This window comes from Amblyomma maculatum, chromosome 1, assembly GCF_055883805.1.
Source record: "Amblyomma maculatum isolate TAMU_Amacu chromosome 1, ASM5588380v1, whole genome shotgun sequence".
Taxonomy (NCBI): Eukaryota; Metazoa; Arthropoda; class Arachnida; order Ixodida; family Ixodidae; genus Amblyomma; species Amblyomma maculatum.
This window is the reverse complement of record NC_139344.1, coordinates 492,731,223-492,747,619: the sequence shown is the minus strand read 5'-3', so window position 1 is coordinate 492,747,619 and position 16,397 is coordinate 492,731,223. Positions and strand designations below refer to the sequence as shown.

At 47.3% G+C, this 16,397-nt stretch overlaps 1 protein-coding gene across 1 annotated transcript in view; it reads right to left on the bottom strand.

The window, feature by feature from the left end:
- Positions 1-474: 474 nt before the first annotated feature.
- Positions 475-16,397, bottom strand: part of LOC146210257 (WD repeat and HMG-box DNA-binding protein 1-like) — a 184,493-nt gene continuing 168,570 nt past the window's right edge. The window contains exons 5-6 of the mRNA XM_084582131.1: positions 14,859-14,961; positions 475-522 (exon numbers count right to left, since the gene is read on the bottom strand). Coding sequence (XP_084438257.1) covers positions 475-522; positions 14,859-14,961 — 151 coding nt within the window. The remainder of the gene's footprint in view (positions 523-14,858; positions 14,962-16,397) is intronic.

Sequence of the window (16,397 nt, the reverse complement as noted above, 5' to 3'; positions counted from 1 at the left end):
GTTCGATGGTCAAGGTAGACAATGCCTAAACGGGCGCTTTGGTCGGCGTAGTCGGCGTAGCGCTGACACTTCAAAAGACTGGAAATATTATATAACACAGGCAACACAAGTATAACCCTCTTCATCGCTAGCACTAAAAAATGCACGCGGTAGCTCCAGAGTAGCGTTGAATTAAAAAAAACGCAACCGCGTAGGGGGAAGCAGACTTTCAGTATGATCTCACTACAATGACGTCACATAAGCTTGCACAGGCCTTGTAGTAGTCTGGGTGGTGTTGGGCCTGCCTGCTACGTTGTCTTCTCTGAGCGAGAATCAAACCTGAATCAGAACCAGAACCGCCGATGGCTGCGTGGCACGCTCTTAAATAGCCAACGCAGAAAAGGCGCGAAGGAGGAGCGGAAACAGCTTAGCGCTGCCAAAGCTATGCCTACCCCCTCGGCCTTCTAGAAAGGCATGGAACCTACTCGAATATCGTCAGCACGCGTGGCCTTCCAGCGCGAAGCGAGGAGGAGAGCCAGGTACCTGCGGGGGAATGCAAGCGTGACTCAGCCCATGTCGACGAGGGCGAGGAGGCGCGGCGCGGTGGCCCAGATTGCATAATCGATCTCGTCGCTTTCTGGAAGCTTGTGGAAGTCTCCATCGCCGATTTCTGTGGCACGCGCGCTGAAACATTAGAGAATAGGCCACCGCGGCCTTACAGCGGTTCTACAATAACTGCATGCCAGACAACATCACAGCTGAATCGCCTGCATATGCATTGCCATATCATAAAACCATTTATGAAGATGATTTGCTCAAAAGAACATCTATAGCAATGATTTTAGTATGGAATGTTGGGGCAATCAAGATGAAATGATGAGAAATCTTTGGCGCAACATTTAAAGTGAGCTTACTTGGAGCACTACAAATAAATATATTTTATGTGGCATTGTTTTGTTTATTGAATTAGCGATGCATTGTTTTGCTGGCTAGGCAGAAAACAGAAGCCGTTAAGCGTGCAAACTGTTTCCGCTGTACGTAAAAGTGTCGTCTTTACATCATTTCTGCGACGGCTGGACTTTACGATTGGTTCAAACTGAAACCATGTTGAGATATTATTTTAATGAAGGAGTTAGGAATTAACGAGACAAAAATAACAGGCGCAAAACCAGCACCGCAAGATACACGCATGGCTGGTTTCATCTCAGCAAGCTAAACCAGTGGTATCAAATTGGTCGAGGCGTCCTTGTGCCCCGTCACCAGTTGACGCAAAAAGAAAAGAGCAAAGGACACTGGACCCGTTAATTGCAGTACCCGGCGGAGAAAGGTTAGTTACAGTCTGTTAGAAAAAGTCCGAGCTTGAGCTTTTCCCTAGGCTGAAAAAACAATCGCGGATATGATTGCCATGTACGTCGATGCTGAACACAAGACCTGGGACGCCATCTTGCCGTACGTGATTTTCGCATATAACACTGCCATCCAGGAGACAACCAGAGCTACCCGGCGCATGCTTGTGTACAGCAGGCAGCCCACGACGACGCTCGATGCTATGCTCCCGCACGTGACACAAGACACCCCCGACCACGATGGAACTTCCACCGTGCCCCCGACGTCGCCTCGCCCGGCTGCGCATCAAAGAGCAGCAACACAAGGACGCAGAGTACAGGGTTTGGATGCCGATACGCCGCCGCGCACTGAGTGAAAAGCTCTTGCGGCGTCACTTCGACCGATACAAAGTCTTTCCGGACCGCCTAATTATCAAGTCATCCCCGACGGCATGACCGCGTCTCACGGGCGCAGGACGCATCCAGAAATCGTAGTTTTGTGCGCCTAATGCTTATTACGTGCGCTAAGGGCTATTTTATATTGCTCGTAATTTGTTTACTCTTCTGTGTTTGTTTTGTAAAGAACGGGGGAAGCCTTAAAGCGGTAAAGAAGAAATTGGGCATAGGCAAAAACCAGATGTATGCGATAAGGGACAAGGTGGGCAACGTCATCACTAATATGGAAAATATAGTCAAAGTAGCCGAGGAGTTCCATACAGATCTCTACAGCAGCCAAGGTAGTCAGGACCGTAATGAGATAGGCGGTAGGGAAAAACATTCAGACGTTCCGCCAGCGACGAAGGACGAGGTCAAGAGAGGCTTAGAAACTATGAAAAGGGGGAAATCAGCTGGAGAGGATCCGATAACTACACATTTGCTGAAGGATGGGGGGGAATATCGTGCTAGAAAAACTGGCCACTCTGTATACGCAGTGCCTGGTGTCATCGACGGTACCGGAACCATAGAAGAATGCAAACATTATCCTCATTCACAAGAAAGGGGACTCTAAGGACATTAAAAATTACAGACCAATCAGCTTACTGTCTGTTACGTATAAGGTATTTACTAAGGTAATCGCTAATAGAATCAGGACAACCTTAGACTGCAATCAAGCAAAGGATCAAGCAGGGTTTCGGAAACGGTACTCTACTATCGATCATATCCATACCATCAATCAGGTGATAGAAAAATGCTCAGAATATAACCAGCCCTTCATTGATTACGAAAAACCATTTGACTCAGTTGAAACCTCGGCGGTGATGCAGGCATTGCGAAATCAGGGGGTAGACGAGATGTACGTGAAAGTGCTGGAAGATATATACAGTGGCTGCACAGCAACCATAGTTCTGCATAAAGAAAGTAACAAAATTCCCATAAAGAAAGGTGTTAGGCAAGGAGACACAATCTCCCCAGTGCTATTCACAGCTTGTTTAGAGGAAGTCTTCAGAGACTTGGAATGGGAGCAGTTAGGGATAAGGGTAGATGGAAAATACCTCAGTAATCTGCGATTTGGTGATGACATTGCCTTGCTAAGCAACTCGGGGGATGAACTGCAAATAATGATTGATGACCTAGACAGGAAAAGTAGAAAGGTAGGCTTGAAACTCAATATGCAGAAGACTAAGGTAAAGTTCAACAGCTTCAGGAAGGAACAGCAGTTTACATTAGGTAGCCAAATACTGGAAGTATTAGGCGAATATGTCTACTTAGGACAGGTAGTAACCGCAGATCCGGACCATGAAAAGGAAATAACACGAAGAATACGATTGGGATGGAGCGCATTTGGCAAGCACTCGCAGATTATGACTAGCAGCTTACCGGTATCGCTCAAGAGTAAAGTATAAAACAGTTGCATCTTGTCTGTACTCACCTATGGGGCTGAAACGTGGAGACTAACCAAGAGAGTTCTACTTAAGGTGAGGACAACCCAGAGGGCTATAGAACGAAAAACGGTAGGGGTAACATTAAGAGATAGAAAGCGTGCAGAGTGGGTCAGAGAAATAACTCAAGTTACCCTGCACGCTTTCTATCTCTTAATGTTACCCCTACCGTTTTTCGTTCTATAGCCCTCTGGGTTGTCCTCACCTTAAGTAGAACTCTCTTGGTTAGTCTCCACGTTTCAGCCCCATAGGTGAGTACAGACAAGATGCAACTGTTTTATACTTTACTCTTGAGCGATACCGGTAAGCTGCTAGTCATAATCTGCGAGTGCTTGCCAAATGCGCTCCATCCCAATCGTATTCTTCGTGTTATTTCCTTTTCATGGTCCGGATCTGCGGTTACTACCTGTCCTAAGTAGACATATTCGCCTACTACAGCAACTTACTGGGCTCAACCAGACGCCCGACACATCCGTCTGAGAAGGCTCGATCGAACATTTAAATTTATTGTTCCGCGTCATCAGACATGCTTGATACATCGACTTCGTTTAAACGTGGCTTTCACGCGCAAGTACCTACATTTAATTGGACAGATGGACTCACCGGAATGTTCAACTTGTGGCATCCCAGAGACTGTGGACCATGTATTATTGGTGTGCCCAGAGTATGCGAACGAAAGAAATGTGCTAGCTGCTTCCTTGAAGCGTTTAGACAAGAGGCCTCTGTCGGAGGAACTGCTGCTGGGCGCTTGGCAGGACAAGGGGAAGGGCGTCCAGGCAGTGCGCGCTCTTTGCCGTTATTTGAGTGCCAGCGGACTTGATTCACGTTTGTAAAACAAGCTGCTGTGTCTGTATATATATTTCATATACCTTCTCCCACATCGTCACCCATCATGACCTTCTTTCTTCTCTCCTTCACCTTCCCCAGTGCAGAGTAGCAGGCCAGATTTGAATTATTCGGGCCAACCTCTCTGCCTTTTCCTTTCAATAAATCCATCTATCAAGTTACCGACATTCCAGTGGAAATTAAGAAGAAATGGACATGGGCAGGACATGTAGTGCGACGAGAGGGGGTAACAAACTGGATTCCAAGGGAAGGAAAGCGTAGCAGGGGGCGGCAGAAAGTTAGGTGGGCGGATGAGATTAAGAAGTTCGCAGGGGTCAAGTGGATGCAGCTGGCACAGGAGCAGGTTAATATCGGGATTCCGCGCGTGACAGATTCTGCGATTGGCGCGCAGTTTGAAAGTAGCAAACACTAAAATAGTTAAGTCACTCAATTAGGGTGATGTGAAGTTGTGACGTCCCCCAGTTGCCGTCAGCTATGAGGACCAAGCGGGAACGAGTGCGCTCCAACGCCGCCGGGCGGCGCTTCTTGCCTGCCGCGAGTGGCAGATGTTGCGCCTTTCCTTTCCTGTAAACGAATCATAGAACCCCGGTGAACTTAGTCACGCTCGTCAAGGAACCCAAGGAGAGTTTAGCTGCTGGCGAACGGCGCAAAAGACTCGAGAAATTAACTTCTTCTGATACCGAGGTAGTCACCACTTTTCGCTACGTAGATCCAGGCTGTTACGTTTCTCCACCGAGGAGTGGGACAGCTGACGCGGCCACCGCATAGCAACATGCAGAACCGCGAGCGGATCGGCCATTTCGACGCCGTTCATCGGCCGCTCAACGCTTCCTCCCGCGGGCAAGACTCGACGTGTTCCTGCCACGCGCCAAATGTGTGTGCGTGCGTGTGTGTGTGCAAACGCCGGCCAAGCCTGGAGCTCGTGAGAGAGGGCGCCGCCCTCGCCCGTCTGCAGGAGGTGGAGGGGATGAGGTCGGAACACCTGCGATTGAGTCATTCGTCGTGAACCAACATGTTTGGCTCTCCCTTTCCTGTGTGGGTTTACCCTTTCCCTGTGAACTGGAAAAACTATAAAAAGCAGCGGCCGACTCCGCTGAGATAGAGACTACTTTGACGCGCCGTTGGCACGACGCCAGACACCAGCTGTGTGAGAGTGTCTGCAATCTCTCCGGGTCAGCTTCACTGCCCGTTTCTTCATGATGTTGCAGTAAAGGTTGTTTCGTTAACAGACGCCTCGTCTTTGCTGGCACCTTTGATGCCGTCCGCCGTCCACGGAGCTCGCCAGGCCAACGCTACCGAGGGGCCGCGCGCCGCACGTAATAACAGCGGGCAGCGGTACGCTACCCCAGGCACTCGCGACTCAAAATGTAACAACTGGTAGGCATCGGTGGGATGACGACGACCAAGCCGTAACCGTGGTTGGAGGGACGAGCCAGGCGATACCGTCGTCCAACAACTGGTGAACAGCGGAAAGCGGAGAGACGAGGACGACCAAGCAGTGACCGTGGTCGGTGAAACGAGCCAGGCCTGACCGAGGTGCAACATCTGGTGGGAAGAGCGGAGATGTCCGAGGCGTGACTCGTGAATCAAAGCAGCTCAGCGGAAAGGCGGGAGCAGTGCAACGAGCCCTTTGTGATGACTGGTTGCCTGCAGCGGAACGACTGCGTTGGATTCTTGGCTGCGAGGTTTGGTGAGTGCGGGACTTCTACTGAGTTTTGCCAGGCTTTTGTTAAGTAGAGAACAGAGCTGGTAATGGTGTTGTCGTTGTTGCTGGGTTAATTGCAGCAAGGTAGTAGTGGGCAGTAGAGAAGGCAGCACTCGGAACAGCCATGAATTTGGATTTGAAGTCGTTGCGCAAACCGAAATTGCTGGAGCTTGCGGAGGAGTTGGGTCTGAATTTGTCAGACAAACTCAGAAAACCAGAAGTGTTAAAGGCTATTCTTGAGTTGGAAGCTGAAGATGACGAGCTTTCGGAATGCCTTGAGATCATTGACGAACGTCAAGAGGATCGTGTGCGTAGGGAACGTCACGAGAAAGAGGACGCCCTCGTAAGGAAACTGATCCAGCTGGAGATTTCAGCACATCGAATGAGCGTGGAAAAGTTTGACGCTTTCAGTGCCATTCAGCGTAACGGTTCGATACCGCGAGATGGTACGCCACCATTCCTCATCGCCGAGGATATGGTAGATTATTTGGCAGACTTCGAGAATGTCTGTAGAAGTAAACGCTTCGAGCGAGGTAGTTGGGCGCTGAAGTTGGTAGCTCTTCTCTCCGCTGAAGCGTCGGAAGAAATGAAGCGATTAGTTGGCGACCGGTTGCAAAATTACGATGAACTAAAAGATTCATTGCTGATACGATATCAGATAACGCCTCATGATCTTCGGAAGAGATATGAGAGCGAGAAACAATGTGACAAGTCATACTTTGATTTGGCCTATCAGTTGAAAGCCGCTGTAAGTGAATGGCTAGACAGTGCGGAAATTCCGAAGCAAATCGAACTTGCACCGGAGTGTGAGACACAGCTTGGGGAAGCGGCCGAGCAACGTGACCGCAGTAGTGAGCTGACCGATTCTCGAACAGAAGAGCATCGTGTTAACTTGGTCGAGCCACTAGCTGAGACGGTTAGCACAGGCTTAATCGGCGAGAAGTCCGAAGTGACGCCGTTAAGCGTGGTGAACTGCACGCCAACCCAAGTAGCTGTAGGAGATACAGTTCCATCACATGAGAGTGAGGAACTGGTAATAACTGAACCGCCTCTCAATGCAGAAGCTTGTGTAGAGCGCGACGGAGCTAAAAACGAGCTAGGAGAGGAGAAACTTTCAGTTTCCGAAATCAGCTGTGTCGTAGAGCAGGGCACGCAGAAAAACGAAGGGCCGATCAGGGAAACTGCGCAGCCCGCGAGTTGTGATCAGCCAGGGCAGACCGACGAGGAGTGTGCGTCCGCTGTAGAGAGCGAGACTTGCGAAGGCGACAGCGAACGTCTAGAGCAGAGTCAGAATCGTTCGTGCCCTGATACCAAGCTAGGTTGTATTCGCGAAAGCAACCCCAGTGCGAACGCGGACGTAGCACATATGACCCTCACGCAATCCGAAGCGCCCCAGCTGTCGAAGGAGCTTGATCGTGCCCCGGTTAGCTCTGAGCGAGGCGACGCACTGAGTGGCAAGCCGCCAGAGCAAATGCCTAGAAGGGGGATTGACGCGACTGGCGTGAGCAGTTGTTGTTCGGACTTGTCTGAAGGTGAGTCATGCGCTGCTGGCCTCGATGCAGACGCGGCACCGCACTTTGACTGCTTTGACCAATTCGATGACACCGGTGTCCTACTAGCTCCGGTTACCGCTAGCTTGCCAGAGCTCGCGCCGAAAGAAAGTGGGACTAGAGTGTTCAGGTGCTGCCACCGAAAAACGCGGAAAGGCAGATGCGAGAAAGAATGCTGCCATCGTAAGGAGAGCAAACGCAAACGATTGCAGAAAGGAAGCAGAAGGCTAGTATTCCAGTGCTGCCGCCGAAAAACGCGAAAGGGCAGGCACGAGAAAGAATGCTGCCATCGTAAGCAGAGCAAACTCAAACGGTTTCAAAAAGAAAGCAGAAGGCTAGTATTCCAGCGCTGCCGACGAAAAGCGCGAAAGGGCGGGCGCGAGAAAGAATGCTGCCATCGTAAGGAGAGCAAACTCCAAAGATTGCGAAAAGAAAGCGCAAAGCATGTGTTTCAGTGCTGCCGTAGAAAAAAACGGAAAGGCAGGCGCGAGAAAGAATGGAGCAAGTGGAAGCTATCGCTCAAAAGAAAGCGACTATCCCAAAGGCAGAAATGCTCCCGTGCCCAGAAAATGCGTGACTGGTGCGCAACCCGTAAGGAGAGGGATAGGTTGTTTAGAAGAGCGAGTGACTCATGCTCGTATGTTTCTTTGCGCAGAAACAGGAAGGTACGGTTGTTCCGGGAAACGGACAGCCGAAGCTTTAGTGAAAAGGGTGATCTCAACGGTAATGCCGATGGCTTAAGTCGAAGCCCATGACGTGAGAAGAAGCCTCAGTTTTCACTTCTTGGTGTTTTTCTTCCTGGCATAGGATTTTGAACATTTGTATTGTATTATCTTTGTTTGAAATGCTGTTTTGAAAATGCGATTTTCAAATTTGTGGACGCGTTCCAAGTGCTGCTAAGCTGCCCTTTAATGTAGATGGGGGCATAAGAGGGAAATAGTTTGGCAAAACTTAGTGAAGTTTGTGCCGTGCTTGCTGGCTGACCGGTTCAGTTTTTAGCGTGGTTGTGATGCTGTAGGTTGTCAGAAATCTCTCCTGAAGACAAGTTACAGAGTGCCTTGGAAACCCGGACTTGCCAAGGACTTCTTCAGGCTGTTTGAGCTCAAGAGAAGCTGAGTTGGACGACCCCGGCTAGCAGCAACATCCCGATCCCTCCGGACAGCGAATGCAGTCCCCTGCCCTTCGGGATCTTCCTTCCCCGGCGGGGCAGTCTGTTACGTTTCTCCACCGAGGAGTGGGACAGCTGACGCGGCCACCGCATAGCAACATGCAGAACCGCGAGCGGATCGGCCATTTCGACGCCGTTCATCGGCCGCTCAACGCTTCCTCCCGCGGGCAAGACTCGACGTGTTCCTGCCACGCGCCAAATGTGTGTGCGTGCGTGTGTGTGTGCAAACGCCGGCCAAGCCTGGAGCTCGTGAGAGAGGGCGCCGCCCTCGCCCGTCTGCAGGAGGTGGAGGGGATGAGGTCGGAACACCTGCGATTGAGTCATTCGTCGTGAACCAACATGTTTGGCTCTCCCTTTCCTGTGTGGGTTTACCCTTTCCCTGTGAACTGGAAAAACTATAAAAAGCAGCGGCCGACTCCGCTGAGATAGAGACTACTTTGACGCGCCGTTGGCACGACGCTAGACACCAGCTGTGTGAGAGTGTCTGTAATCTCTGCGGGTCAGCTTCACTGCCCGTTTCTTCATGATGTTGCAGTAAAGGTTTGTAGAAGAACGGCTGATTGGGCGAGTTGGTGAACCATGATGGACAGTAATGTATATTGCGCAAAAAGACGAGACAAAGAGGAGAAGTGGACAACGACGGCGCAGAACTGACAACTGAATTTATTCGAAGAACGGAAGAGTATATATATAAGTACACACACTTGTTGTACCCACATGAGCATAGTCAAAAATGCATAAAAATCTATATCAACACAGTAAAACTCCCCCCATCACACGCACGTGGTGAAAACTGCCGACGCACTAACGATTGTGCAGATGGTCATCTCAATTTCTGTCAATGCGACGGACGTTTTACTAACACAAACATTTTGCTTTCGGTTAATATGGAACGCCTCGGCGATTTCTCGAGTAGTCTGGTCTTTATGAAGAAACAATATATTAGTATCAACGAAGAAAGGTACACACTCACACGCGTTACAATGTTTTGCTAAGTTAGTATCATTCTTTTTTAAGGACTGCGCATGCTCCATCAGCCTAATGTTGATGCAACGGCCTGTCTGCCCAATATACGTACGGCCACAGGACAATGGTATTTGGTATACTACACCCATCCTACAACTAATGAAACCCTTGGCGTGATTGACCTGGCATCTGTTCTTACTTCTTGTGCCCCCCAGCTTTCTTTGAACCGCTGCACCTACCTTGCCAATCTTATTAGGGGCTGAAAACAACACCTGTACGCCATATTTTGCGCCTACTTTTTTAAACCGATGTGATAATGCATGTATATAAGGCACAACTGCAATTTTATTTCTTTCATTTTTTCTTTCTATCTGTCCGGAACACTTCAGAGAATTTGGCAAGCAAAGTAAAGAAAGCTGAACTTCCAGTTCTTGAAATTTTCTTTTCAGCAAAAACGCATAAGCCTGGCATCCCTTTCCGGGCAATAGTTTCTGAGCGCCAGACTTGGCGAGTAGTCGTATCGTCTTACCTTAACAATCATTTGTCAGCACTTTCCGTTATTGACCCGTTTCTTGTGCCTAACTCAGAGACCGTTGTAAAGCATCTTTTCAACGAGAATATGGCTTCTTGCTCTGGCTTTAGCATAGATGTGGTTGACTTGTTTTATTCTCTTCCTCATAATCAACTTCTACAATGTGTGAAGAATTGCATCACAGAGGATAATGATGAGTGTTTATTTCGAAATGAGTGCGGTATAACTGTTGGTTCCTTCCTGGAACTTTTGTCATTTTATCTTCAGAACACCTATGTAATGTGGGACGATAAATTATTCATGCAGAAGTCTGGCGTGTGCATAGGCGCTAAAGTAGCCCCCGTTCTCAGTAACATTTATCTTAGTTATGTCGACCGAAAAATAGAGAGCGACCTAACAGGAAAGATCATTCGTATATTCCGATACGTAGATGATTTTCTTGTTTTAGTTAGATCCTTGGATGCTGTAAATGTGCCTCAAATTCTTGACATTTTTGCTCGGAATGGTACAGGACTGAAGTTCACCTTTGAGGTTCCTCAGAAAAATGTTTTGCAATTTTTAGATTTAAAGTTGACTTTTAATATGAATCATGTGTGTTGGCAGTACTCTCCTAGGAGTGTAAAGCCTCTTTTAAACTACAAGTCATGTCACTCCAAACTTGTTAAATCTGGAATAGTAACAGCTTGTTTTAGGATGGCTGTCAATAAGTCTTGTGCACATCAAATGTATAATAGCCTTGAAATCCAAGCTAACAGATGTAGGGAGGCTGGTTATCCAGACTCAGTACTTGTAGCTAGAGCTGATAAGGTTCTGCGTTCTCTGAAGTGTTCCGGACAGATAGAAAGAAAAAATGAAAGAAATAAAATTGCAGTTGTGCCTTATATAATGCATTATCACATCGGTTTAAAAAAGTAGGCGCAAAATATGGCATACAGGTGTTGTTTTCAGCCCCTAATAAGATTGGCAAGGTAGGTGCAGCGGTTCAAAGAAAGCTGGGGGGCACAAGAAGTAAGAACAGATGCCAGGTCAATCACGCCAAGGGTTTCATTAGTTGTAGGATGGGTGTAGTATACCAAATACCATTGTCCTGTGGCCGTACGTATATTGGGCAGACAGGCCGTTGCATCAACATTAGGCTGATGGAGCATGCGCAGTCCTTAAAAAAGAATGATACTAACTTAGCAAAACATTGTAACGCGTGTGAGTGTGTACCTTTCTTCGTTGATACTAATATATTGTTTCTTCATAAAGACCAGACTACTCGAGAAATCGCCGAGGCGTTCCATATTAACCGAAAGCAAAATGTTTGTGTTAGTAAAACGTCCGTCGCATTGACAGAAATTGAGATGACCATGCTGCACAATCGTTAGTGCGTCGGCAGTTTTCACCACGTGCGTGTGATGGGGGGAGTTTTACTGTGTTGATATAGATTTTTATGCATTTTTGACTATGCTCATGTGGGTACAACAAGTGTGTGTACTTATATATATACTCTTCCGTTCTTCGAATAAATTCAGTTGTCAGTTCTGCGCCGTCGTTGTCCACTTCTCCTCTTTGTCTCGTCTTTTTGCGCAATATACATTGCAGTAAAGGTTGTTTCGTTAACAGACGCCTCGTCTTTGCTGGCACCTTTGATGCCGTCCGCCGTCCACGGAGCTCGCCAGGCCAACGCTACCGAGGGGCCGCGCGCCGCACGTAATAACAGCGGGCAGCGGTACGCTACCCCAGGCACTCGCGACTCAAAATGTAACAAGGCATAGCAGAGCTAAGCCATTTTTCATGATTTGGAAGGGGGAGCAATGCCGCGAATCATTCGAATCTGCATGTTCGTTTGCAGCGTAAAGCTACACTATGCGAGCCAGAGCCAAGCTCCGCGTTATTCTTCGCCGCCTGTTAACAATGCGCATGCGAGAGAGCCGCCATATTCGAAGCGACCAACCAGAAGTCTTGAATTGATACTTAAAAATAAGCTTCCACCGGACAACCGAACCTCCATCGCTTGGATCCGTTTTACAACTGCGCCACGCCCCGGATCGTGAAACAGTAAGAATGATAGCGGGATACTTTCCTTTCCTGTAGACGAATTATATAACGCCGGTGAACTTAAATGCGTTCAATGAAATGCTGGTTGTGTTCGAAAAAGTGGCGCACGACAAGACGCTTTCCCACAGCGGCAGCGAGAGAGGCATGGAAGACTGAATCTTTCCACAGCGCACTGCCGCGGACGCTATACTCTTTACGCTACGTATATTCAGGCATAGTAAAACTAGCCACTGCCATTTTTTTAGACACCCTTATCACTGTGAATCTTGCAAGCGTATCAATTCTTTGTTTTTGTTTATTCATGTCTGTAGTCCCGAGATGATGCTGTATCATTTCTTTTCGTGCAAAATGCGCCGAGATTTTTCGCGACGGTTCCGACCACTCGCTTATGTTATTACAATGTTCCAGATTGTGCTAGTCACCATTTGCGGCTTTATCTCGATGTTTTTTTTAGCCTTTAATTAAGCGTTGACGGGTACGACCGGCATTCTTTGTTCGACGAGCTCATTTGCAGTTATTATCGCCCTTAGTTAGTCCCTTTAGTGTTGATTACAGTGCTATTACACCTGTCTCCTTTATGGGTGCGTATACCACCTGGTCACTCACTTCCAGTACTTTCACGTAGGGCTCGTCTAAACCATGATTTCGCAATTCCCGCATGGCCGCTGAGGCTTCTACTGAGTCAAACGCTTTTTCGTAAGCGATGAGTGCTATGTATAAGGGCTGGTTATATTCCGAGCATTTTTCCGTCACCTGGTTTATGGTATGGATATGATCGATACTAGATATACGCTTTCCGAAAACCTGCTTGATATTTTGCTTGATTGGAGTCTAAGGTTGTCCTGGTTATATTAGCGATTGCCATAGTAAATACTTTATACGTAACAGGCGGTAAGCTTATTGGTCTAATTTTTCATGTCCTCAGCGTCTCTTTTCTTGTGAATTAAGATAATACTTGCGTTCTTCCATGATAGCGGTACCTTCGGTGACACCAGGCCTAGCGTATACATGGTGGCCAGTTTTCTTAGCACAATATCCCCCCGTCTTTCAACAAATCTACAATTACGTGATCCTCTTACTGTTTTCCCCTTTTCATATTTCCTAACGTTTTCTTAGCCTCGTCCTTCGTCACTGGCGGAACGTCTGACCGCTTTTTCCAACTGCCAATCTCATTATTGTCTTGACTACTTGGCTGCAGTCGACATCAGTATAGAACTCCTCGGCTACTTCGACTATCTTGCCCACATTAAGGATGACGTCGCCCGTCCATTAGCACATAAATCTGATTTTTGCCTGTGTCTAATTTCTTCAGCGCTTTAAGGCTTCCCCCGTTCTTTACAGCATGTTCAATTTTCTCCATATTATACTTCCTCATATAGCTCACTTTATGCCTATATTAGCGTTGATACCTCTGCCAATTATATCTGGTTTGTTGGATTAGATGCTTTCATAATTTTGCGTTTCTTAATCAAATCTTTCGTCTTCTTAGACAGCTTACCAGTATCCTCTCTAACCATCCTACCGCCTGCTTCTACAGATCACTCAGGAATTATATCTCTAAAATCACTGCTACTAGTCTAATGTCGTCATCCACTGTTAGAGCTGAATCTCTATTGTGTAGCGAGATCCTGAACTCTTCTGCCCTTTCCCTCACCTGTAATTCGTTCCTTCTTCAGAATTCGAGACCTTACCATCCACAGCTGCTTCGCACCTCCCGATTAGCTCTACATCCGGCAGAATGGCAGGGTTATAACACAGCATGAAGTCAAATGCAGTTTACCATGTACACTTCCGGTTCTTCCGTATGCTGGAGAAGGTATTCATGATTTTTAAGTTATTGCGCACTGCTAATTCAAATAGTAACTCCCTCCTGCTATTTCTAGAACCAATGTCATAGTCACCCACTGCCTGGTCTCCTGCCTGTTTTTTTTTCCTACCTTTGCATTGAAGTCACCAATTAGTGCAATGCTGCGTCTTTTCTTTCCGAATTACTGATTTTACATCTTTGTAGAAGCTTTCAACTGTCAGGTCATCCTTATTACAAGTAACCTTACATGTAGCTGTACAGCCTTCAGTTTCTACCGCCTATTAAGCTGAGCTACAATGCCTGCAACCTTCTCACTATTGCTATAAATATTATTCTGTATTTCCAGCTATATATTTGCTGACAAGGCAACCAACTCCTTGTTTTCGCCTCTCCGGTGTACCTCGATAACACTGTACATGTCCGTCCTTCAGTACAGTATATGGCTCATTCGGCCTCGTAACGTAACCTCACTAAGCACTAAGCCCTCTAGTTCCTCTAACAGCACTGCTAAACTAACTTCACTAGTTAAGGTTCTAGCTTTAAACGTTGTCAGGGTCAGTTTCCAAAGGTGGCCTGTCCAGCAGAACCAGAAATTCTTAGCATCCCCTGCTGCGTCACAGGTCTGACCCCGCCGTGGTCAGTTGTTCCGCAGCCGCTGGGGACTGAAGGCCGAAGTTTTATAGAAATAATCATGGGAGGTTGCGGCCAATTATTGCACCAGGGTGGCCAATTGCTGTTCTGGTGAGGAAGTGCGTTGCGTAAGTGTTCACAGGCCTCAGGTTGCACCCCAAATCTGTGTATACAATTCCATCGACACGCGGATTTTTTTTATCCGGTGGAGAATGCGCGGCACTGGGATTCTAACCACGATCCTCTTGCATGCTAGGCGGATATTCTACCCCTACGTCACCGCTGCATAATATTATGATATACTATATGTCATGTAAATAAATAGGTAAAATAACTAGATACATTTACTTGTGATAGCGGTTTCTCCTAATCTGTGCGTCCTGCTGAGCCGTTGGATCTAATTTGAGCTTTTAAAAGGGTCTCCTACCAGTGGGTCCAGCTGGCAGACGGGTGCCCACACGTCGCCACCAAGCAATAGGTGAACCTGCCCGCGGTCGTCCACCCAACACAGCTTCATCTGGTCACTAAACCTGTGGAAAAGAAAATTGTACGGAAGCATGAGCTTGCATGAATAAAGGCTAACCAGCCAAGAAGAAGCACACAGGAAAAACAGACGCAGAAAGAAAGAGGCTGGAGCTGGAGCATGACTTCCCTTTAAATGTGCAGTTGATACCCGCGCAGCAAAAACATCCTATAAACTTGGTGTAAACAACTCTGGAGGTTTACAAACATGTCGTGCTTGAACAAAACGGCTCATAGATGTCGGCAAAAGAAGTTTCTCAGAAAGCGTTTCTAGGACGTCTATACTAAGATGTTTTCCAAAGATGCTTCAAAGATGTTTTTAACAGACGTCTGAGGAATCTTTTTTCAGAGAGATTAGAGATTATTCTTAACAAACGTTTTAGCAGTGCACTCTAGACGCGGTTGATAAACTTCTCGATGTCCACATTACAAATTCCCTAATTAAGAATGTGAAAACACTATTAAATGAACGTTGATGAATTGTTTCATAAACATTCTTTCCATACTGCCTTTCTAGCATTTTCTAGCGCATGGTATGTTCCAGACACGAATTATAGGTACGAGATAGGTATGGCACATAAATATTTAGACAGATTTGCATTTCTCCGAAGTCTCAACTTTATTATTCGATGAACAGGAAGAGACTGCAATAGACTGCTTTTACTTTCTAACCATCAAATTGTGGTTCTTTCTAGGAAGCACAAAAATCCCGTTAATTACGATCCAGCTGACCTACCGCTCGTATGGCCGCATTTGGCTGGCGTACGGGTTCTGAAAGACCATGGAGGTACGCGAATGGCAACGATTATTTCACGCTTTATTTCGGATTGCCTGGCCAGCAAATGAAAAAAAAAACCTGCTATTGCAGATGCGGAAAATAATACCGCCAATGAGTTCATAGTTGTACGTTGTACCGGTTGTCGTTTTGTTGCTGGAGGAAGAGAGCGTGTTTGGTTGCGTGAACGAGCACTTCAAATAGTAAATATACGGACCATGTTTGAATACGTTCAGCAACCTGGAGCTTGATCGATGGTGCCGCTGTTCCCGACGCTAATTCAATGTACAATTGGCAAAATTGTGTAACTGATTTAGGTTTTTCTCATTTCTTTCCTACGGACCATAGGCTTCAATTTGACGCAAAAATAATACATTCAATGTTTAACTATTGTAAGATGGGGGTTTATTGAGCAGATCAGCAGGACAGGGCAGATCAGCGGCGAGCACAGCGACAGCGAACATCGTCAGGTCCAACACGCGCAGCGATCACGATGTCACTGCCTGGAATGTTCCTCGTGTACTTCTTCCTCTTCACAATTACCCGCGGGACGTGAGCAAGACGGCAAGGTCGTAATAGGGTTTAGGCGCTGAACGTGAACAACCTCTAGGGTGCCTTGATGTCAGCGCCGCCGTCCAGGGTGGAGACAACCTCGCCGACGCCGCCATA